Here is a 21640-nt window from a genome sequence, read left to right as displayed (position 1 = left end):
CCACACTCAGTTTATCCATTGGTCGATAGACACTTAGGTGGTTTCCATATCTGACTGTTACGGATAATGGTGCTGTCAGCATGCATATACAGGTTTTTATGTGGAAGTCCATTTCAGTTGCCTCAACTATAAACCTGGAGCGGAATTGCTGGATCTGTATTTAGGTTTTTGAGGAACCACCAAACTGGTTTCCCAGGTGGCTTTTACAATCTCCCTAGCAGTATGTGAGGGTTCTGGTTTCTCTAACACTTTGTTACTGTCTGACTTTGATTACAACCATCCAAGTGCATGTGAAGTAGTACTTCTTAGAGCTCTTTGAAAGGACTGGATAATAGGTTCTGGTTTCATCTCTTTTTATTTCTCTCATTGCTGTCTAACAGATGAACTAGTGAGCAGGAAACAGGGAGGAAGGAGACAGTTGGAAAGAGGTCTCAGAGGAAGTGCACCTGTCAGATCACAAGAGCTGGACCATTAAACCTCCATTGTCAGCATCTGTTAAGTTTTCACCCAGTTCGACAATACTTCATAGTTTCTCTTTGCTCCTTTCACTGTAAGGGTAGCATTTGTCTGAGAGTCAACCAGAGAAACAGAAAGGAAATTGATTTTGTTTTATTTTGTAACTTCTGTTGAGGTAAAATTCACATTATGTACAGTTAACCATTTACGTCAGTAATATTTAGTGTTTTCACTTTATTGTGTAACCACCAGCTTCAGGTTTCAAAATCTTTTCATCACGCCATTAAAAAACACCCCCTAGCAATTAAGTAACCATTTCCCTGATGACCTGTAATCTGTTTTCTGTCTCTGTGGATATATGCCATAAAAGGAATCATACAACATGGGACCTTTGTGTCTGACTTCTTTTATTTGGCATAACATTTTCAAGATTCACCCTAGAAACTGACTTTATTTCCACTGTAGAAGGAGGACGAAGGCAGTGAAAAGTACCACTTTTTCTTGTACCTGAATAGTGTGTTCAGAGTTCAGTCCCCTTAACTTTTTTTTTCTTAATTTCTAATGAGTATAGTTGATTTATAATGTTGTGTTCGTTTCAGGTATACAACAAAGTGAATTAGTTATATATATACTTATACCTGCTCTTTCTTAGATTCCTTTCCCATATAGGCCATTACAGAGTCCTGAATAGAGTTCCCTGTACTATAGAGTAGGTCCTTATTAGTTATGTATTTTATATATAATAGTTTGTGTGTATGAATCCCCATCTTCCAATTTATCACCCCTACTCCACCCCATTACCTAGAGGATGAACTTCTAAGTTGCTTCTTAGCTGTGGATAGAGAATGATCTCAGAAGTTAGCCGAGAGGGTTTTGCCCACAGACTAGCTCTCTGTGAGGCTGGGAGAAAGGAGTTGTGTCCATTAACATTGTCCCCGGCCTGTTGCCCTAATGTTGATACAGCTGCTCTTTCTCTTCACAGAACGACTGTGAATACTGTCAGTATCACATCCAGGCCCAGTACAAGAGGCTTAGCGCCAGGCGAGCTGACTTGCAGTCCACCTTCTCTGGAGGCCGCATTCCAAAGAAGTTTGCTCGCAAAGGCATCAGCCTGAGAGAACGGCTGTGTCAGGATGGTTTTTCACTACGGAGGCATTTCTTCAGCCTCATATGCAGCCTCAATGTAAGACATTCTCAGAGCTTCTTTGAGGGCTGGGGTCTTCATTTAAGAGTAAACCCAGGACTTCTCTGGTGGTTCAGTGGTTAGGACTCCATGCTTCCACTGCAGAGGGCGTGAGTTGCATCCCTGATTGGGGAAGTTCTGCATGCTGTGCTGTGTGGCCAAAAAGGAAAAAACAAAAAGTAAACCCAGTGGTTGTACATTTTTGTCCCAGTCCTAGAAGGTTTGTACAGGTTTTATCTTTTATAACAAGCTGCCTAAAACAATGTAGCAGAGGAGAAGAGACCCAAAACAAGGTTACTTCATTCCTGAAAAGAGAGGAAAACACTTAGAAGGAGGAGAAACTGAGTCGGGCTATCCTGGTCTTTAACAGGGAGCCCACACTTCCTCTTTGGCTTCAAATGTGAATAGTCCAACTTTGTCAGGACTGATTGGCCACTGAAAGTGTTCATCATAATGTTGACATCCTTGAAATCATTTCCATCGTGACTGTGAGTGTGAGTCTGTAGATCTCAGGGAACCCACAGTGAATTTAGTGAATGAATATGCAGAGAAACCTCACAGGGGAGGGTGGTACTGCTGAAGCTGGCATTCCTGGGGAATCTCAGCCTCTCCCTAGAGTCCCTGAGTAGGTGATTGATCGCCTGTCACCTGACTCTATAAAATACATTTGAGGCAGGGATTTGGCTCAAGGGAGCTACAGTTGGTCCAAGAATAAAACAGATTTTGTCCTCAATCCAAGAGACATTGGGCTAGAGGACTCTCACCTCCTGTCTATTTTGTAATATCAAGAACATTTTTAAGATTTAAAATAATGTCTGTATTTTAGCAAAATGCAATGCACATAACATTATTTTTTTTAAAACATATGTACAATTTAGCCAAAAGGAAACAATAAAAACCATCTATAATCCCACCATCTACATAACTGTTAGTTTTGGTAAATATGGTTTGGAGGGGACATTTCCGTAAGTATAAATTTTTAAGAGTATAAAATGAGATCATAGTATGCCTATAATTTGCAATGTTCTTCTTTCCCATAAAAATAATGAATTTTTCTTTGTGGAATATTCACTTAACAGCATTATTTTTAGTGGCTACATAGTATTTTTACATGGCTCTGATAATTTAAATAATTCCCTATGGATAAACATTTATAGTATTTCTAACTTTTATCAATACAAACCTTCCATTAATATCCTAAATTTTTGCATAGATCTTAACATAAATCCTAGACTTCTTGATAAGTCCTAGTCTTGATCAAAGTATTGGCATATTTTTATTTCTTTTGCCAATTTACTTTTCCAGAATGGCCTTCAAGCAAGTTTGTAGGTTGCCTGTCTTAGGTCTGTGACATAATGCACACACCAGTTACGGGTAGGACCATGGTATTAACTACAGTCTACTTAAAAGGAGCTTTGAGAAACATTGACATTTTGTAACTACTACTTTTCTGCCTTCTTTACCTCATAGAGCATTGACTTTAAGTGGCTTTCATTTTCCTTTTCAGTGCAGCTGCTGTTGCTCCTAAAAAGAAGATTCAAACCACTCTGAGTAACCTGGTGGTTAAGGGCACAGACTTGATTCTTCAGGAAACTCAACAAAAACTAGGTAACTTTGTTTCTTTGTTTCTTTCTCCATCTTAAATTTGTAGTCTTCAGGATTGAAAACAGTTAGTTCCTAACTAAATTATCCTGAGTGAAGTCACCTGAACTATGAGACCCAAGCTTCGTTGGCAGCATCTTAAGCAACAGCATATTGATATTAGCTGTGTCTTAGGTTTTTAAAACGTCTTGATTTATCTGGGTCTAACTCTTAGTGTCTGGCACTAGAATCAGTATTGTCAGCTTCCTGTCTTTAACTAAAACAGGTCCGAGAATGCCACCTCCACTCTGTCCTTGGGGCTCTGTTTATAACAGCAGTCAAAGTCTAGCATGGACCCTCTCCCATAGTGCATAATCCAGAAATAGTGTGTGAAATGACCCCTCAGATAATAGTGTTTTAATCATTTTTCAAAGTGAGATATTTGTCTTACCTTTGCAGTCCTACTGGTCTGATATTAGAGGTTAAGGATTCTCTTTTCTCTTGATATTCCATCTACTTCATTTTACAAATGAAAAAATTATGAAAGCAGAGTTTAAAAAGGAATAAGACACATGACAGAAAATAGACTGAATTTTGAATCCTCTAAATCTGATGTATATTTCAGGAATACCCCAGAAGAGCTTGTCTTGTTCTGAGGAATTCAGGGAATTGATGGACTTGCCTACATCTGGAGCCAGAAACCTGAAACATCATTTAGCCAAAGCCAAGTCATCAGGTAGAGTCAGCCTGCACCTGCTCTAGTGTCCACACCTGAGACCCTGCCCCCTCTCAGAACTTCCTCAGCCTGTGGTTTGTGTTTTAGGGATCGTGGGGAGCCTGAAACCTGCTTTCCAGTCTATCTCAGCATCAGCCCTCTTGAAGCAACAGAAGCAGCATATGTTAGAGATGCGGAAAAAGAAGTCAGAAGAAATACAGAAACGGTAGGAGTCACAGGTTTAATATTCCCTGTTTAGATTGCTCATCTCGTGAATTCTGGGGCTGTCCTAGTAGATTTCAGAAATGTGACTGGATTTGAGGTGGTTGGCCACCTTTTCAACTTTGAAAGTTTTTTAAGAATAATTTTAACATAACTTTTAAAGTTATAAAGCATTTAAAGGTAAGTATTTCTGACTGATGCTAGTGAATCCTGAGACCAGATACTACAGGCTGTAGTAATTAATGTCGCTATAGAAAAGAGAAAGTAATGACATACAAAGACAGTTTTGTGAAAAAGAAAAGTAGACTGTGGCCAGTTTGCCACCTGTTTCTCAGTTTTGCCAGTTAGGTTTTTTAATTATAGTCTTGAGCCAGTGCATGGCTTCTGCATTTGTTCAGGTCAGTGATAAAATTGAGACACCGAAATGGAGAGTCATTTGAGAGGCAAAATCAAGTGAAAATGGGTGTGGAAAATGAATCAAAGACTCTTGAACGGAAGTTATTTGAATGGTAGTAAAAGCTACTGTCTACAGGCACCCAGTGTACACTGACCACCATGCTTTACACTGTACACACGTCACATTGGTCCTTACCATAATCTGTGAAGTGTTATTATCCTTGTTTTGTGACTAATGTAACTGAAGACCAGAGAGCTAGTAGATGGTGGAGCCAAGTTTAAACTCACACCTACCTGTTCTACTCCAGTGTTGAACCATTGCTGTCCCAGACCTGGGCTCTTAATGTGGTTCCATGGAGGGGAAAAGTCTATTACAAGTCAGGAAGAGATGCTTTGGAAAAATAGGGGAACAGATTTGGCCTCAGGTGGGTTAGTTTGAGGTCCTGGTAGACTATCTATAGCAGTATTCATCAGGGGCCTACAGATGACATGAATGTATGTGTATATACATGGACATATGTGGACCTTGTGGGGAGTGGAAAGTACCTGTCAGTTTAAAGGCATTACGGTTTAAAGTTTTTCAAAGTTTTCCTGGCCAAACATAACTTATCTTTGGGCAGCATCTGGTAGGCTGTTTGCAGACTCAGCCTGAAACTTACAGAAGTGGGGATAATATGGTAGTGAAAAGAAGACTGGCTCAGGATTACCTGGTACTAGTCCTCAGCCTGTCACTTAATGGGCAGTGGGGTCTTGGGCCTCAGTTTCTTCATCTCAACAATGAGAGGTTTGGACAAGTGATTTCTGACCTTTGTTGTTTTTACATAGCCCTTGAAGCCACATATGAAGGAATAGGAGATTCAAGAAGGAGGAGGTATATTATACAGCAAAAATTAACACAATATTGTAAAACAACTATAGTAGAAAAATAAAATATCATCTTAAAACTAAAAAAAAGCCCATATATAAAATAATCAGTGTGAATTATATTAACAGCACCCTTCTTCAACGACTTCCAAATGTATCGTGTGTGTTACCTCATCCTAGTAGAATAGACAAAATACACAGATTCAGTGAGTTCCTGAAGCATCTCAGCTAACCAGAGGGCACAGCAAACCTTCAGGGCTGAAGATGCTCCATATACCGACCCCACTAGAAAGCCAATTGATAAAATTAGTAATCAGTTCTAAATTGGTGAAACAATTAGCATTTATTCAGTGAAAAATCAGTTAACTGAAGAATTAGTGAGGTTAGTTTTGTTTTTACTGTGCGCTAATCTGAATAACCAAGGATGGAAAATTATTTTACTAACGACTACTTATCAGCTGGTGGCCTGCCTGCAATCTCCCAGTCTGTGTGTTTTGTGCTTGTGTGCGTAGTTTGTGACTGCCTTTTTCTTTATAAAGCTTTCTGCAAAGCTCCAGTGAAATCAAGAGCCCAGCTGTGCCATCCTCTTCTCAGCAGCCGCCTTGTCGATCTCCACCAACGGGGGCTGAATTCCCCAAGATGAAAGGAACCCCAACCACGCAGATGCCCAAGCTTGGAAGAGGCATCTCAGAAGGAGATGATGTCCTCTTTTTTGATGAGTCACCACCACCAAGACCAAAACTGAATGCCTTAGCAGAAGCCAAAAAGGTAACTGGCATCTGTTTTCTTCACCACTTGGATTTGTATTCTGTGAGACATAGCTGGTGCTTCAAACTTAATATACCCGTAACCAGAAAAGACAGTTACCTCATACCTATTTATTGATCATGATAATTAGAGTCAAAGGAGTTTTAAATGATAATTGGTATCAACAATGCCATTAATTTAATTCAAGAAAACTAGCCACTGTTTCCACATTGTTTCTTGTCAGGCTGCAGGAGATAACATGAAAGAAACAAACTTCTAAAATGTTTATGTGGTTCTTTTGTGGATCTAAAAGCTTACAGACTATTTGAAGTTAAAAAATAAACTGAGATTTGGTTTGCTAACTTAGAGACCTGTTTTCCCTTCTTTGAAGTTTTAATGATTGTGTTAATAACGCTAAGTAAAATGAAGATATATTTTACTAATGTGTGATTGAGAACTGCCAGAATTCACTGGTTAATTCATTGGAAAGGGATACAGAGCTACAGATGCCTATCTTATCGTTTAGATTTTTATCTCCCTCTCTTTTCTGTTTTCCTAGTTAGCTGCTATAACCAAATTAAGGTCAAAAGGCCGGATTCTTACAAAAACAGACCCAAATAGCATTAAGAAGCTAAAGGAACCCCAGGATGTCCTGGAAGTGAAGGAACGTGTAGAAAAGAACAGCACATTTTCTCCTCAAGGTACTCCAAATGGGAAGCTGTCCAGTGGGAAAGAGACACTACTTATAGAGGAAATGTTCCAAAACATAATCAGCCTGAAGGCTGAAAGACTGAAAATGAAAGTTGCTCAGTTGTGTCCGACTCTTTGCGCCCCCATGGACTATACAGTCCATGAAATTCTCCAGGCCAGAATACTGGAGTGGGTAGCCTTTCCCTTCTTTAGGAGATCTTCCCAACCCAGGGATCAAACCCACGTCTCCCGCATTGCAGGCAGATTCTTTACCAGCTGAGCCACAAGGGAAGCCCAGTACTGGAGTGGGTAGCCTATTCCTTCAGCGGATCTTTCCAACCCAGGAATCGGATCGGGGTCTCCCGCCTTGCAGGCAGATTCTTTACCAACTGAGCTATCAGGGAAGCCCTCGACATCAAAAGTCATTATTTTGTTTCCACTTTTCCTCTATGGAGAGTACCTAAGTAGAATTTCTGCAGCTGGAACTGATTGTTTTTTATAATCATGTTGAATTAAAATGAAATTATGTACAATTTAAAATCTTGAGATTACTCATTGGATCTTTGCACCTATATGTTAGTATAAAGATTTACTTTGTTTTAAAGGAGCAGACCTTGTTTTAAATTGCCCTATTTTAATTTTTAAAACTGAAGCTGAACAATTGTCACTTTAACCTCAATTTGTAGATAGGAGTTTTGTTGTTGTTACCTCTTTTCATAATTGGCCCTTATTTTAAGGTGAAAAAGAGATTCTAATTTAGTGATCAAACCTCCATCCCCTCCCTCCATTCTAGTTTGTACTTCTCAGTTCACTTCTTCTAAGAGCCTCCCTTTGTTGGTACCAGGGGAGGTAAATTCAGTTGAAGGGTCTTATGGCGGGGAACAGAGCTGGGGGAAGCTGAGTTGGTGAGGCACACTGACTCTGCAGTTCCTCTGTGACAGCTCACACTTTTTCATTCTGCTCTAGCTGAGGATGAATTGGAGCCTGCCAAGAAAAAAAGGAGAGAGCAACTTGCCTACCTGGAATCTGAGGAATTTCAGACAATTCTAAAAGCAAAATCGAGGCACACGGGGATCTTAAAAGAGGTAAGAAAGAGCCCAGAACGTCACAGGTAACAGAGCTATCCTCTGACTCGGGTGCTTTGTTATGGGACTCAGAATTTGTTCCTGTTACCTCAGCTGAAACATTAATTGTATGTTGGTTTGCTTGAATTTATTTTGAAGAACAGGAATATTGCTAATAGATTTTAGCTTTGCCTTTGTTGCTTTGAAGAGTATCATTCAACATTATTTAAATTGACTTTGATATTAAAGTATTTCAGTCCATGTTTTATAATAACTTTATATTGTATAAAAATATCAAGTTACTGTGTTGTACAAGACATCAAGGCACAGCTGTCTCTCCATAACCATAGGACTTGTCCGGTTGCACCTTAGGAACAGTCAGTGTATATTAAAACCATGCACAAATGTCATAGGGTTGTATATAAATAAAGCTATTAGGTTCAAAAGTTATAATAGGTTTTCCATCAACATGGATGCCCTATAGAACATTCAGAACAATCCTTTGATGTATGAGGTACTGTTCTGTGCACTGCAAAAGGTGTAGCGCTTGTGGTCCCTGTCAGCAGCAGGGGTAGTGGTCACTGAGATAACAAAAAAAGTATTACAGCAGATTTTTTAAATGTCCCTTATTTAGTGCCAGCATGCCAAATGATCTACCTTTCTTTTGGTTAATAAAGGCCTAAGGAGACAATTAAATACTTTTCTACTGGACTCGAGACAAGAGAGGAGGTCAAGCAAACCCTGAGAGACTATAGAGCCAAGTTCCCTGGCACTTTATGCCTTGTTCAGCTGTGCTGACTTGAACCGTGACCACATTCTGTCATGAATAGCTCTCTGCCCTCATACCTTCTACACATTGTTCCAGACAAGCAGGGGTTGCTCCTTCCAAGTGCTTGGTCTGGAGAATAGAATCAAACAGATGGGATGCCATCACTGAGGAGTCATCCAGCACCTCCCATAAACTAGTCCGTGTTGAAACAATGGAAACATTTCCCTTCTGGGGCACACTTGAGCTCATGACACTGCTAATCACGTCAATAGTTTAAATTTGTATTTAGTGTCTTACACATCACCAAATGCTTTCATGCCTTCTATTTGTCCATTAAGGGCGTATTTCTACTTAGCATCTTTTGGATTGCAGTTCACTGAGCCATCCATTCATATAGTTAGCTTGTTTCTTCAGGTCTGATTTGATTATTATTAAACAACTGCCTGAGTCTGTATCAGATTTGGTTTAAGGACTCCTGGGTGTCATGTCACTCCAGGCCGAGGCTGAGCTGCAGGAACACTATTTTGAGCCTCTGGTGAAAAAAGAACAAATGGAAGAAAAGATGAGAAACACCCGGGAAGTAAAATGTCGAGTCGTGACATGCAAGACGGTGAGTGCAGGAGATGGCTCTCCCTATGGCCTATCTGTGGGCTCTGTGACCTTGCAGGGTGTGGAGACTCAGTGGGGTGTGGGGCCATGTTTTGTGACCGGAGTCCTGCCTGGGTTTAGGGTCATTTAATTAGGCAGGACCCCAGTGTTATCTCTCCTCCTCAAGTTTTTTTGGTTTGTTTTTGGCTGTGCTGGGTCTTCGTTGCTGTGTGGGCTTTTCTGTAGTTGCAGCCATTGGGAGCACTGCTCTCTAGTTACAGTTTTGGCTTCACATTACAATGGCTTCTCTTGTTGCAGAACACAGGCCCTAGGGAGCACGGGATTCAGTCATTGCGGCTTGTGGGCTCTAGAGCACAGCCTCAATAGTTGTGGCGCATGGACTTAGTGGCTCTGTGGCATGTGGGATCTTTCTGGCCCAGGGATTGTACACGTCTCTTGCAGGTAGATTCTTTACCACTGAGCTACCAGGGAAGCCACCCTTCTCAAGTTTTAACATGTCCTCAACCCTTAGTTTCCAGTCCCTTGGGCCCTTAATTGAAAAACTTGCCTTGGCATCAGATGTGATCAATCACTTTTGTTCCCTTCTCCTCAGGGCCTAATGTAAATGTCCCCTGGAAAAGTTCTTTCTGTACATGTTTCCTGGTATTACCATTCCTTTTGAGTATACCTACATGACTAATCAGCATTGTGAGCATGTGTAAGAGGAAGAAGAGGCTTAGCTTACAACTTACTCTGACTTTATTTTTAAAACCTTAGATTCTCCTTTATATTTGGTGGGGGCGGCACTGAACCAACTACTCCTTTGAGGAAGAACAGACCCTAGGGAGTCAGTAAAGCCTTTACCTTAGAGGACAGCTTTTCCTCTGACAAGATGGCCATATTAGGACAGAGATGGTGTATTCCTTTCCTGTCGCTGCTTAACAAATGACCACCAACTAGGGGCACAGAACAGCACAGATATATTATCTCACAGTTCTATAGGTCAGAATTTTATGTGGGTTTTGCTGGGGTGAAATCCATGTGTCAGTAGGGTGCATTCCTTTCTAGAGCTCTAGGGGAGAATCCGTGTCCTTGCCTTTTCCACCTTCTAGAGCTTGCCTACATACCTTGACTCGTAGCCCCTTCCTCCGTCATCAGAACCAGCAGTGGGAGGTGGGGTCCTCTCAGCGCATGGCTCCAACCTCCTTTCCTCTCTCCCACTCTTGAGGACTCTTGTGAATCCTTTGGGCCCACCTGGACAATCCAGAATAATTTCCCAATCTTAAAATCAACAGATTAGCAACCTTCATTCCATCTGCAACCTGAATTCCCCTTTGCCCGTAACATAACATACTTGTGAGTTCCAGGGAATAGGGTGTGCATATCATGAGAGGATTATTTTGCCTAACACAATTGGCATACCACCATATTCTGCCCTGTTTGAGGCTGCCAAGACCAAAAGTTGTTCATCTAGACTCAGTGTGATTACCAGAAATTACATAGCACTGTCCTGACTGTGTTTCAACCCTCACCTACCATTTCTTGTTCTGTTCAGTCCTTTTAAGGATCAAAATTAAATTACTTAAGATCTTTCTTGGTTTTACTGCTTATGAAATAGGAGTAGTAATAAGCTTATAATCCTTTTCAGAGGCCTTATAAGAGAAAGTGAAAAAGCAGCTCATCATCCTTCCTAAATAGGCCCCATGCCTATAACCTGTAGTCTTATAATCAGGGCCTAGAGTGAATACGGGGTAGACCAACTAAAGCTACTAGAAATTTCCAGTCCTTTTTTTCTCCCTAGCTATTGTCTTGATGTCACAAAAGATTACTGTGAATTTTACACCTGAAGTTGGGGGCAAACATGAGAAAAAAATGGTATTAATAGGGGGAAAGTCAAGAAATCACAGGGATCACTGCACCTGAAAGATGGTAACTCCACTAATCACTGCCTGCTAATGATAAGAGAACAGAAGTTCTGAGGAACAGGCCGCCTTCATGGCAGCCAGCTCCTCTCTCCTTCAGAGCTCTTGACCAGATCTTTGCGCTGGTTCTGTGCAGTGTGCCTACACCCACTTCAAGCCTCTGGAGACCTGCGTCAGCGAGCAGCATGACTACCACTGGCATGACGGTGTGAAGAGGTTTTTCAAGTGTGCCTGTGGAAACAGAACTATCTCCCTTGACAGACTCCCCCAGAAGCACTGCAGGTATGAGAATTCCTGGGGTTCTTGGTCCCACAGGCTTCCTGAACGTTCCTTTTTGCAATTCCCGGGTGATGCTGTTCCCTAGAAACTTCGGACGGTCCTTGACCCCGAGAGGGTCAGCCTTGTTCTGTGCCTCCTTACAGCTCCTGGGTATCCCCAACTGCTCCTGGAGGGAGGGGATCCTCCCCCTTCCACGACAGTACCCCAGTACTAAATATATTGCCTGACACTAGGTTATCAGAAACGTTTGTTGACTAAATGGAGCCTGGGTGGTGTGGGTTGTATGATGTTGATTCTTTGGAATTTGAGGCAATTTTGCTGTCACTTTTAGTCTTCCCAAGAATGTTTCACCAGCATATCCTCACTACTTTTTGTTGTTGTTCACTTATTTCGTTTGGGTTGTTGTTTATTTCCTGGAGCCCAAACTTCACTCTCATGTCAAGTTTCTCCATGGCTGATTTGGAATGAGGGTGGGGGTGGAGGAACCCAAACCCCGTGCTGGTTCATCCCCTTGTCAGAGCTGGTTTGTGCTTTTTTTTTAAACAATTGAGATTAGAATTGTTTAAAGTACCTATTCATATATTGATACTTGACTTCTCTCCAGAATATTGTAACAGCAAGACCTTGTGTAAAACAGAGTATCAGAGAAGTGTGATCATTAAGGCTAAGCAGTAAGTGCAACTCAAATGAAGGAATATGATGCTTTTCAGCCCCCAGGTGGCACTGTTACTTTGTTAAGAACTTGTGCTTTCTCTGGTCCCTCTCTTGTCAATTCTTGATCTAGAGCAGAAATGGGCAAACTTTTTCTGTAAAAGGCCAAATGGTAAATATATTAGGCTTTGCCAGCCCTGTGGTCTGTTTCACCACTACTCAAACATGTTGTTGTGCTAGTCATAGGTAATACTCAAACAGACATGGCTGTGTTAAAAAAGAATTCATGAAAACTGTGGCAGGCTGGAGTTGGCCCATGTGTTACAATTGTCTGACAGTGAGTTGTGTGTAATATCATCATTGATCTGGTAATAGGCTGTGAAAGTTCTCTCAGTAGATGTTAAACAGGTCTGTAGCTGGGGAAGGTGATGGAAAGGCTCCCGGCTAAGTCCTTTGCAGCTGATGTTCAGAGTGGGGTCTAAGGAAGATGGGGAAAAAGGATGAGCCTGATGGGGTGGCCCTATGCCCAGGACCCTCTCAGATCCAAGGCTCCTGGGAGCCACAGTCCCATTACTTCACTGTATTTCATTTGTTTCTCTCTCCCCAGTGTAAAATTGCTAGAAAATAAGCTTTCCTTGTAGTATCTCCCTGCTTTCTCAGGGTTGGACTCAACTACCATGTTAAACAATGAGAATGAGTCTCTAGGCCCTTTGACTAACAGAGAGTGAAAAATTTCTGAACCAGGAAAAGATTTTCTTCCTGTTGTGTTGCTTTGGCCCCAAATTTAACAGCGACCTTTCAGTGGAAAAGTCAAGATATCACTGTCTTCCCTGTTCTCAATACTGAAAATGGGAAAGCATTGTTCAAACCCAAAGGAAGAGTAATCCTCTCTTACTACAACCGTGGAGTTCCAGAAAAGGAGAAAGGAACAAGCCATGGGCTTCTTGTCGCTATAGGCTGGCTTTCTCAATCTGAGGGTCATCCCAGTGATCTTCACTGGAAACCAAGCTCACTCTCCTCGCCTGTAGAGTGCATAGCCCTATGCAGCACTACCATTTGAAATTCCTTTTCTGAAGTATCTATCTGGCTTTTGACAGACTTCAAAACCCATTGCTCAGATCACTGATGTGTGTATTTTCAGTAGCAGTAGAATGTAAACTGGAATATGAATCTCACCTTAGTGAGCTTCTGCTTAAATGAGGCGGATCTCCCCACAAGTGCAAGGAGCACTATTATCTTCATGTATGTGGACCTGTAACTTCATCACTGAGTCAATCTGATCTTTTCTGTTTCAGTAATTGTGGCCTCTTCAAATGGGAACGGGACGGAATGTTAAAGGTATGTCATCTGTAAGGTGATAGATTTTAGTGACCTATGCAAATACTGTTGACCCATTTCTTATTAAACTGTTTCTGTTTTTCTAGGAAAAGACAGGTCCAAAGATAGGAGGAGAAACCTTGTTACCAAGAGGAGAAGAACATGCCAAATTTCTGAATAGCCTTAAATAGCCCTGACTTCAAACAGGTACCCGTAGCTTACATTGCCCCTTGTGGTTCTGGAAAAACAGTTTTGGCTCTGAATTGCCCATGTTCCTGATTGACACAGTCGAATACTGTTAAGCCTACAACTTTGCGTTGGTTTAACATCAAATTTAACATGACCTTTAAGTGGAAAATCGAGATACTAAAAGGTAGATGAAGAGTTGTGTTTCTCTGTCTGTTGGGTTATAGAATATACAACGTCACTTCTTAATCACAGTAAGGTTCTGGTATTTATGTGGACAACCAGAGGCAAAAGAATGAATTTAGCTTAGGTGACTTGCCTAACTTCTGTGCTTCAGTTTCCTCATCAGTAAAATGAGGAAGGTTGGACTAAATGATCTTGAAATGTGCATTCACAACTCTAAAGTTAATACAACATTTTGCCATTTAGAAAATTATGACCATCACCCTTGATATAGTTTCACTATATTAATATTAAATAAAACCCAGGTTCCTTCTGTTGATTCTGCTGTTACCTCCATTTTGTTCTTGGAAGTCAAGTCACTGACCCACGTGGCATTTCAGTTCATATCTATATGGTTCTTTGTGCCCTTACATTATTGCAGAGCTCTGTAATGGAAATACCTAAAATTTCATCATCTTAAAATATGGTTTTGTTTAAATATGGCTTAAAGAAACTGAAACCTCTAACCAAAACAACTGTAAAACTAGAGAAACCATGAAACCCAATTGGAAAACAGAAACATCTCACAAGGAGAATCCTGTGGAGTTTCCGATTTGCAGATATTGTTTATTAGACACACTAAGAATTTTAGATCGGGGATCACTGGGACCTGTGGTTACTCTCAAGTTGGGCCCTTCTGCTCACTGGTTCTGGGACTGTGGCTGAGGTGCCCGTCCTCAGTTTCCCCATCAGCAAAATGAAGGTGATATCTTGGTGGCATGGACTCTTGTGAGATGGTGCATGTGTGCAGGAGCGCAGTAGGTGTGACTTTCGTCATCAGTGAGAGAAATGGAGCTTCCCATGTAAGAGCACAGAGACCTGAGATGTTGCGGGCGCCTGGACAGAAGGGTGATGATGGAGGTGGACAGTGGTGGATGGCCTCAAAGGAACAGACAGATTGTGCTGGAGAGGGAGTCCAGGGTCACGCTCTGGGTTAGGTAACTAACTGCATGGCTATTGAGAGGAAACTCTGAAGGAATGGGAGGTAGATAGCCCAGGCATCCAGATGCACCAGGCTCCCCACCAGTGGAAGATCAAGGTGGTGACAGGACCCAACTCTGGGGCAGTGTCAGTAATGCCTAACTCGGGAGCCGCGTTAGGCGTTACTCACAGGGCAGCTTAGCCGCCAGGGCAAGACCCGTACAGTCTGAGGTTGGAGTGGACTCATGGGAATGTGGACTGTGAAGTGAAATGAAAGTCGCTCAGTCATATCTGACTCTTTGTGACCCCATGGACTATAGTTTTCCAGGCCAGAATACTGGAGTGGGTAGCCTTTCCCTTCTCCAGAGGATCTTCCCAACCTAGGGATCAAACCCAGGTCTCCCACATTGTGGGCAGATTCTTTACCAGCTGAGCCACAAGGGAAGCCCAAGAATACTGGAGTGGGTAGCCTATCCCTTCTCCAGCAGATCTTCCCGACCCAGGAATCAAACCGGATTCTTTACCAACTGAGCTATGAGGGAAGTCCAGTGTGGACTGTAACCACGTTGTATACAAACATCCTCAGGCTTCTAAAGAAAGAGCAGTTGTAAGAGCACTAAGGGCTAGAAGAATGCGGTCAGCATTCCGGATAAGGCAGTATGGGGTCTCATTGGATCAGCTCCATCTTGTCCTGCACCCAACTCAGAGGTGCCCATAACGTCTTAGGTCTTTGTGCTGAACCAGCTCGGGTTTTGGTGTCACCAGCAAGAATTAGGGTATATGACTCTGACAGGGTCGCAAGCAGAAAAATAGATGGGGAGGTGAGTTACTCATCGAAGATCCTTTCCAGGTCAGTCTTCAAACACAGATAAAAATGTTGAGGATTGGCTTTCAGAGCAAAACAAAGGGTTGGGTGGCAGCACGTGGGGGTTTCAGTGAACCAAAAGGGGCCGAGTTCCTAATTATTTAAGCCAGGTCATGGGTACATGGAGACTGGTCCTTGTGTCTGTATTGTCATATATGTTGTAAGATATCATGACGAAAGGTAAAAACAAGCAACTCCAGTTTTTCTTCTCTGTGATACCCACCCATTATCCCTGGGGCCAGTTATTGCTCCTTCCTCCTGTCTATTGCTGTATTTTGAGCGTTGCTATGGCAGAAAACTTATTGTAGTGGGTTTGTTTATCCACAATATATTATATGATATGATATAAATATCATATATTTATCCACAAATATACAAACTGCTAGCATGTATATTTTAATGTGGTTCAATTTCAAGGTGCCAAGCCCAGTGCTACCCTACTGGTGTTCAGTAAATGTTGGGTGGATGGAGAGAGTTTAAAAAATGTGAATACAAGGAACTTAATAAATGTTTTCTGAATTGTTCAATGCTGTAAAAGTGCTGCACTCAATATGCCAACAAATCTGGAAAACTCAGCAGTGACCACAGGACTGGAATCCCAAAGAAAGGCAATTCCAAAGAATGCTCAAACTACCGCACAATTGCACTCATCTCACATGCTAGCAAAGTAATGATCACAATTCTGAAGCCAGGCTTCAACAGTACATGAACCATGAACTTCCAGATGTTCAAGCTGGATTTAGAAAAGGCAGAGGAACCAGAAATCAAATTGCCAACATCTGCTGGATCATTGAAAAAGAAAGAGAGTTCCAGAAAAACATCTACTTTTGCTTTATTGACTATGCCAAACCCTTTGACTGTATGGATCACAGAAAACTGTGGGAAATTAAAGAGATGGGAATACCAGACCACCTGACCTGCCTCCTGAGAAATCTGTATGCAGGTCAAGAAGCAACATTGAGAACTGGATGTGGAACAACAGACTGGTTCCAAATAGGGAAAGGAGTACATCAAGGCTGTATATTGTCACCCTGCTTATTTAACTTATATGCAGAGTACATCATGTAAAATGCCGGGCTGGATGAAGCACAAGCTGAAATCAAGATTGCCAAGAGAAATATCAATAGCCTCAGATACACTGATGATACCGCCCTTATGGCAGAAAGTGAAGAAGAACTAAAGAGCCTCTTGATGAAAGTGAAAGTGGAGAGTGAAAAAGTTGGCTTAAAGCTCAACATTCAGAAAACTAAAATCATGGCATCCAGTCCCATCACTTCATGGCAAATAGATGAGGAAACAATGGAAATAGTGACAGACTTTATTTTTGGTGGCTCCAAAATCACTGCAGATGGTGACTGCAGCCATAAAATTAAAAAGACACTTGCTTCTTGGAAGAAAAGCTATGACCAACCTAGACAGTGTATTAAAAAGTAGAGATGTTACAAAGGTCCATCTAGTCAAAGCTGTGTTTTTTCCAGTAGTCATGTACAGATGTGAGAGTTGGACTATAAAGAAAGCTGAGTGCCGAAGAATTGATGTTTTTGAACTATGGTGTTGGAGAAGACTCTTGAGAGTCCCATGGACAGCAAGGAGATCCAACCAGTCAATCCTAAAGGAAATCAGTCCTGAATATTCATTGGAAAGACTGATGCTGAAGCTGAAACTGTAATACTTTGGCCACCTGATGCAAAGAACCAACTTATTGGAAAAGACCCTGATGCTGGAAAAGATTGAAGGCAGGAGGAGAAGGGGATGACAGAGGATGAGATGGTTGGGTGGCTTCACCGACGCAATGGACATGAGTTTGAGTAGGCTCTGGAAGTTGGTGATGGACAGGGAATCCTGGTGTGCTGCAGTCCATGGGATCACAAAGAGTCAGACTCTACTGAGCCACTGAACTGAACTGATAGGTCAAACATGCGGGCTACTCCACTTAGGAGAGTCCTCTGCTTGGGCAGCCTGAGTTTGCAAACACCATTTGACCCAAGTGAATGCCACCTAACGATTGAGTCAGTTGATCGGATTATTATTTTGAAATTTAAACTCTAGCTAGAAACAATACATCTTTCTCCCAGGATAGTATTATAGTAGGAACATAACTCTTAAAAGGACGTGGTTGTGGGAGATAGTTGATTCAGGTTTTCAAGAGCCTGGAATAAATTTCACATGCCTTAGATTCCATCAAAGTCTGCTCTGTGTGTAGAAGTTTCTGTGTCTGAGGCTTGTGTTCCCCTTAAGGTCACACACTTTTAGGAGTATTTCACTTTCCAGGAGGAATGTATTGTTTTGTTTTCTAAACAGAGAAAATGTTTAAATCTCAAAAACAATCAAAAGCACTTGAAATTCTTATATTTTTGATGGCTCATTTCAAGTAGATGTGTTTGTCCCATAAACTTAAAACAGCTGTGGGTCTGAAGTAGGTCACACCTGAGCAGCCACCTGGACACTGAGCTGCAGGTTGCTCTTTGAAGACCCCTCCCTGTATAAGAAACATGTTCTTGTTTGAACCAAGGGTGTTGTGAGAGTTCAGATTCACTTCTGTATATGTTGTGCAGTAACATTCTTATAAAGGTGGATGGGTGAGCTGAATGTAGATGCCCCTGTTTTTAAATTTGACTTTTAAATTTTGAATAATTAAAAATATAATTGAGTTACTTCTCATTTACTCTAGGTTTTGGGGGGCTTCCACTGGGGGATGCTGTTTGTGTGTGTTTTGTTAGAATATTTAGGGATGAGAGGGGTAGGTAGGCCGGAGGGGGCACATACTCATTTACATTAAAAGTATGGTTCATCACAAGGCCAATCTTTAAATCCTCCTACCCTCTTTACCAATGTGTATTAATAGCAGTGTAGGGCTTATTGTATAATCAGAACAGGGTAAGCACATGGTGGTCTAAGCACACAAAAATGGTTATGTCCTCCATGGTTGATCACAGTATTCTGATCTTCACAATAGACTTTTTTTGGGGGGAGGGGGGTTTATTTTGTTTGTTTGTTTTGAGCATGCTGCACAGTTTGTAATATCTTAGTGCTTTGACCAGGGATTGAATCCAAGCCACAACAATGAAAGCCCAGAATCCTAACAGTAGGCCACAGAGAACTCCCTGTGCCTTTTTTTGTTTAGAGGAAATAAGTGGCTTTTAAAGAAAATTATCTTTCTCTTGAGTTTTCTTAAACTACTTTCCCTTTCCGAACAACAGAAGGAAAACTGAACTAATTTATGTTGCAATGATCCAGAATAGCAAACAAGAAGCTTCTGAATGAGGAGTGTGGAATTGTCTCCAAAGAGAACTGAAAACATTGAATTTCAGCTTTTAAAATTTGCCAGTTTTCAACTTTTAAAAACATTACAAATTGATGTATAGGAAAGTTGACAGAGAGCGATTGCATGAGTTGAGTTTTGGTGTAAAAGTTGATGATAGAAGTAAAGCTAGATGTTTATAAGAGACTAAATGTGTCTGACGACATTACTTTTTTAAATTCAGGAGTGTAAATCTGTTTGCCCGAGTTGTCACTGATAGCAGCCCATCTCGGCCTCTGCTCTTACAGGTAAAGCAGACACTTTGGATGCCGTGGGGAGAGATTTGGAAACAGCGCCGCTCACAAGAAGGATGATGGGCTCCAAAAATGAAATTCTGTATTTGTCAGTATTGAGGAAAGAAAGAACCATTTTCTAAAGAAAATAACAGGTACAAAAGGTGGAAGAAATCAGTGGGCACAGCTTGACAGTAGTTTGTGAAAAAGCTGTGGAAGTTTTGAAGATTAAAGAGAGCCAAGAATATCGCCACACAGCTGAACTCTCCAGATCAAATGGAGAAGAGACCTGCCATGTCCTACAGTCAGACCACATAGCCAATGAAATTGACTTGTGTTTTGGAGAAAAGCCAGACAGCAGTAATTGAGGCGGTGAAAACTCAAAGCATTTTCACTGAGAAAGAAAGACTAGAAATATATATACAGTGGGTTTTTGTTATTCATAGTAATTGTTTCATGAAGTTACCAACAGAGCTAGTAGATACACAGTCACTGCTCCTAGAGGAAATACAGGTTAGGTTTCTGTGAGCCTCTAGTCATGTTTTCTTCACTGGCTCAGTAAATAACTTTATATTATACATGTTTGTTTAAAGACACCTTATTTAATATATATTGTCGATTCATTAACATGGAACTCACAGTCGACAGCCCTGTGACTCCTGACCAAATGAAGCTGATCTCAGCACATGCATTTTCTCTGGATGATCCGTGCATCCCATCCTTCTTACCCTCAGGGACAGTAGATCGCACTTCAGCGCTCCGCCTGGGAGCCATTTTCAACATCAAAAGCACCTCAAAAAAGCACAACACTGTGACAAATGTGGCACGAAAAGGAATCTTTTTACACATCAGAGCTGAAATTAGCAATAATGTTGCTTTGACCTTAGCTAGGAGCAACTCAAGTTTCTTGTTAGTCTGCACATGTGGGTGTCTGTAGTGACCACAAAAAAACACCACAGGTACTGTTTTTGGAATTAGAAGTAAAATTTAGTTATTAGGTGATTTTGGAAAAACACGGAATCCACAAATAATGAGGAACACAACTGTGTAATATTTCCCCAAACAGGGCCAGACCAGAATTGTTCTCATTTTGCAGATTAGAAAATTAAGTGATTTGAAACATAGATTGCAAAAAAAAAAAAAAAGAAACATAGATTGCAACTAAGTCTGTGATAATGTTGCTTGAACAGAGACTTCACTATTGGTATTTTTTTAAGTCAACTTTATTAAGGGCTAAATTTCACACAGCAAAGAGCACACATATTAAATATATCGTTTGGTAAATGTTGGCGGATTTATATACCCACATAACCACCACCAAAGGCAAGATAGAGGGCATTGCCATTACCCCAAAATGTTGCCTTTGCCACTTCCCAGTCAGGCCACATGCCCTGGTCACATCCATCACTGAGCTGTTTAGATCTGTGTTTCCTAGAGTTTCATATAAATGGAGTCAAAACATACTCTTATACTTCACATATTTTGAAATAAAGCCATGTTGTTGCCTGTGTCCATAGTTCATTTTTTATTGCTTAATATTTCATAATATGGATATGTCACTTATGTCATTTATTATGTTACTATGTCATTATTCACCTATTGATAGATAATTTGGGTTGAATTGTTTCTAATTTGGGGCTGTTATGAATAAATAACAATATTCAGATACAAGTCTTTCTGTGGATATATTTTTGTTTCTCTTAGGTATCAGTAAATAGGAATGGGATTTCTGGAAAGTGTAAGTTTACTCTGTAAGAAACCACTAAACTATTTTCCAAGTGGTACGATTTTACATGCCTGTTAATGATGCATGAGAGTTCCATTTGCTCCACATCCTCACCAGTACTTGGTATTGTCAGCCTTTTCAATTTTAGCCATTCTGATGGGTGTATCTTATTGTGGTTTTAATTTGCATTTCCTTCATGACATTTTTTCCTGTGCAGTTGGCCATTTGTATGTATCTTTTTGGTGATGTATCTATTTACTTTCTTACTAGGTCAAGTTGAAAAAATTCTGTGTTCTAGATGCAAGTGCTTTTTGCAGATATATGTGTTACCTAGTTTTAGCTTTACTATAAGGTCTTCCCTCATAGCTCAGTTGGTAAAGAATCCGCCTGCAATGCAGGAGACCCCGGTTCAATTCCTGGGTTGGGAAGATCTGCTGGAGAAGGGATAGGCTACCCACTCCAGTATTCTTGGGCTTCCCTTGTGGCTCAGCTGGTAAAGAATCTGCCCGCAATGCGGGATACCTGAGTTCGATCCCTGGGTTGGGATGATCCCCTGGAGAAGCAAAAGGCTACCCATTCCAGTATTCTGGCCTGGAAAATTCCATGGACTATATAGTCCATAGGGTTGCAGAGTCGGACACAACTGAGAGACTTTCACTTTTCATTAGGTCTGTGATCCATTTCAAATTAATTTCTGTTTAAGCTGTGAGTTAAAGATTATGGGTCATTGTTTTCCAAATGA

At 41.1% G+C, this 21640-nt stretch overlaps 1 protein-coding gene across 1 annotated transcript in view; it reads left to right on the top strand.

Annotated features, from left to right (window-relative positions):
* MCM10 (minichromosome maintenance 10 replication initiation factor) overlaps nt 1-20321 on the top strand; it is a 29345-nt gene extending 9024 nt beyond the window's left edge. Inside the window, 13 exon segments of the mRNA XM_070382037.1 lie at nt 1439-1594; nt 1596-1639; nt 3147-3247; nt 3846-3956; nt 4044-4161; nt 5957-6185; nt 6724-6865; nt 7821-7939; nt 9184-9297; nt 11334-11479; nt 13423-13465; nt 13552-13651; nt 19188-20321. Of these exon segments, the coding sequence (XP_070238138.1) occupies nt 1439-1594; nt 1596-1639; nt 3147-3247; nt 3846-3956; nt 4044-4161; nt 5957-6185; nt 6724-6865; nt 7821-7939; nt 9184-9297; nt 11334-11479; nt 13423-13465; nt 13552-13635 (1407 nt within the window). The 3' untranslated portion in view covers nt 13636-13651; nt 19188-20321.
* Nucleotides 20322-21640: the final 1319 nt, after the last annotated feature.

This window comes from Bos mutus, chromosome 13 (assembly GCF_027580195.1).
Source record: "Bos mutus isolate GX-2022 chromosome 13, NWIPB_WYAK_1.1, whole genome shotgun sequence".
Taxonomy (NCBI): Eukaryota; Metazoa; Chordata; class Mammalia; order Artiodactyla; family Bovidae; genus Bos; species Bos mutus.
Note: the sequence above shows the minus strand (reverse complement) of the source record. Positions and strands in the feature narration are given on the sequence as shown.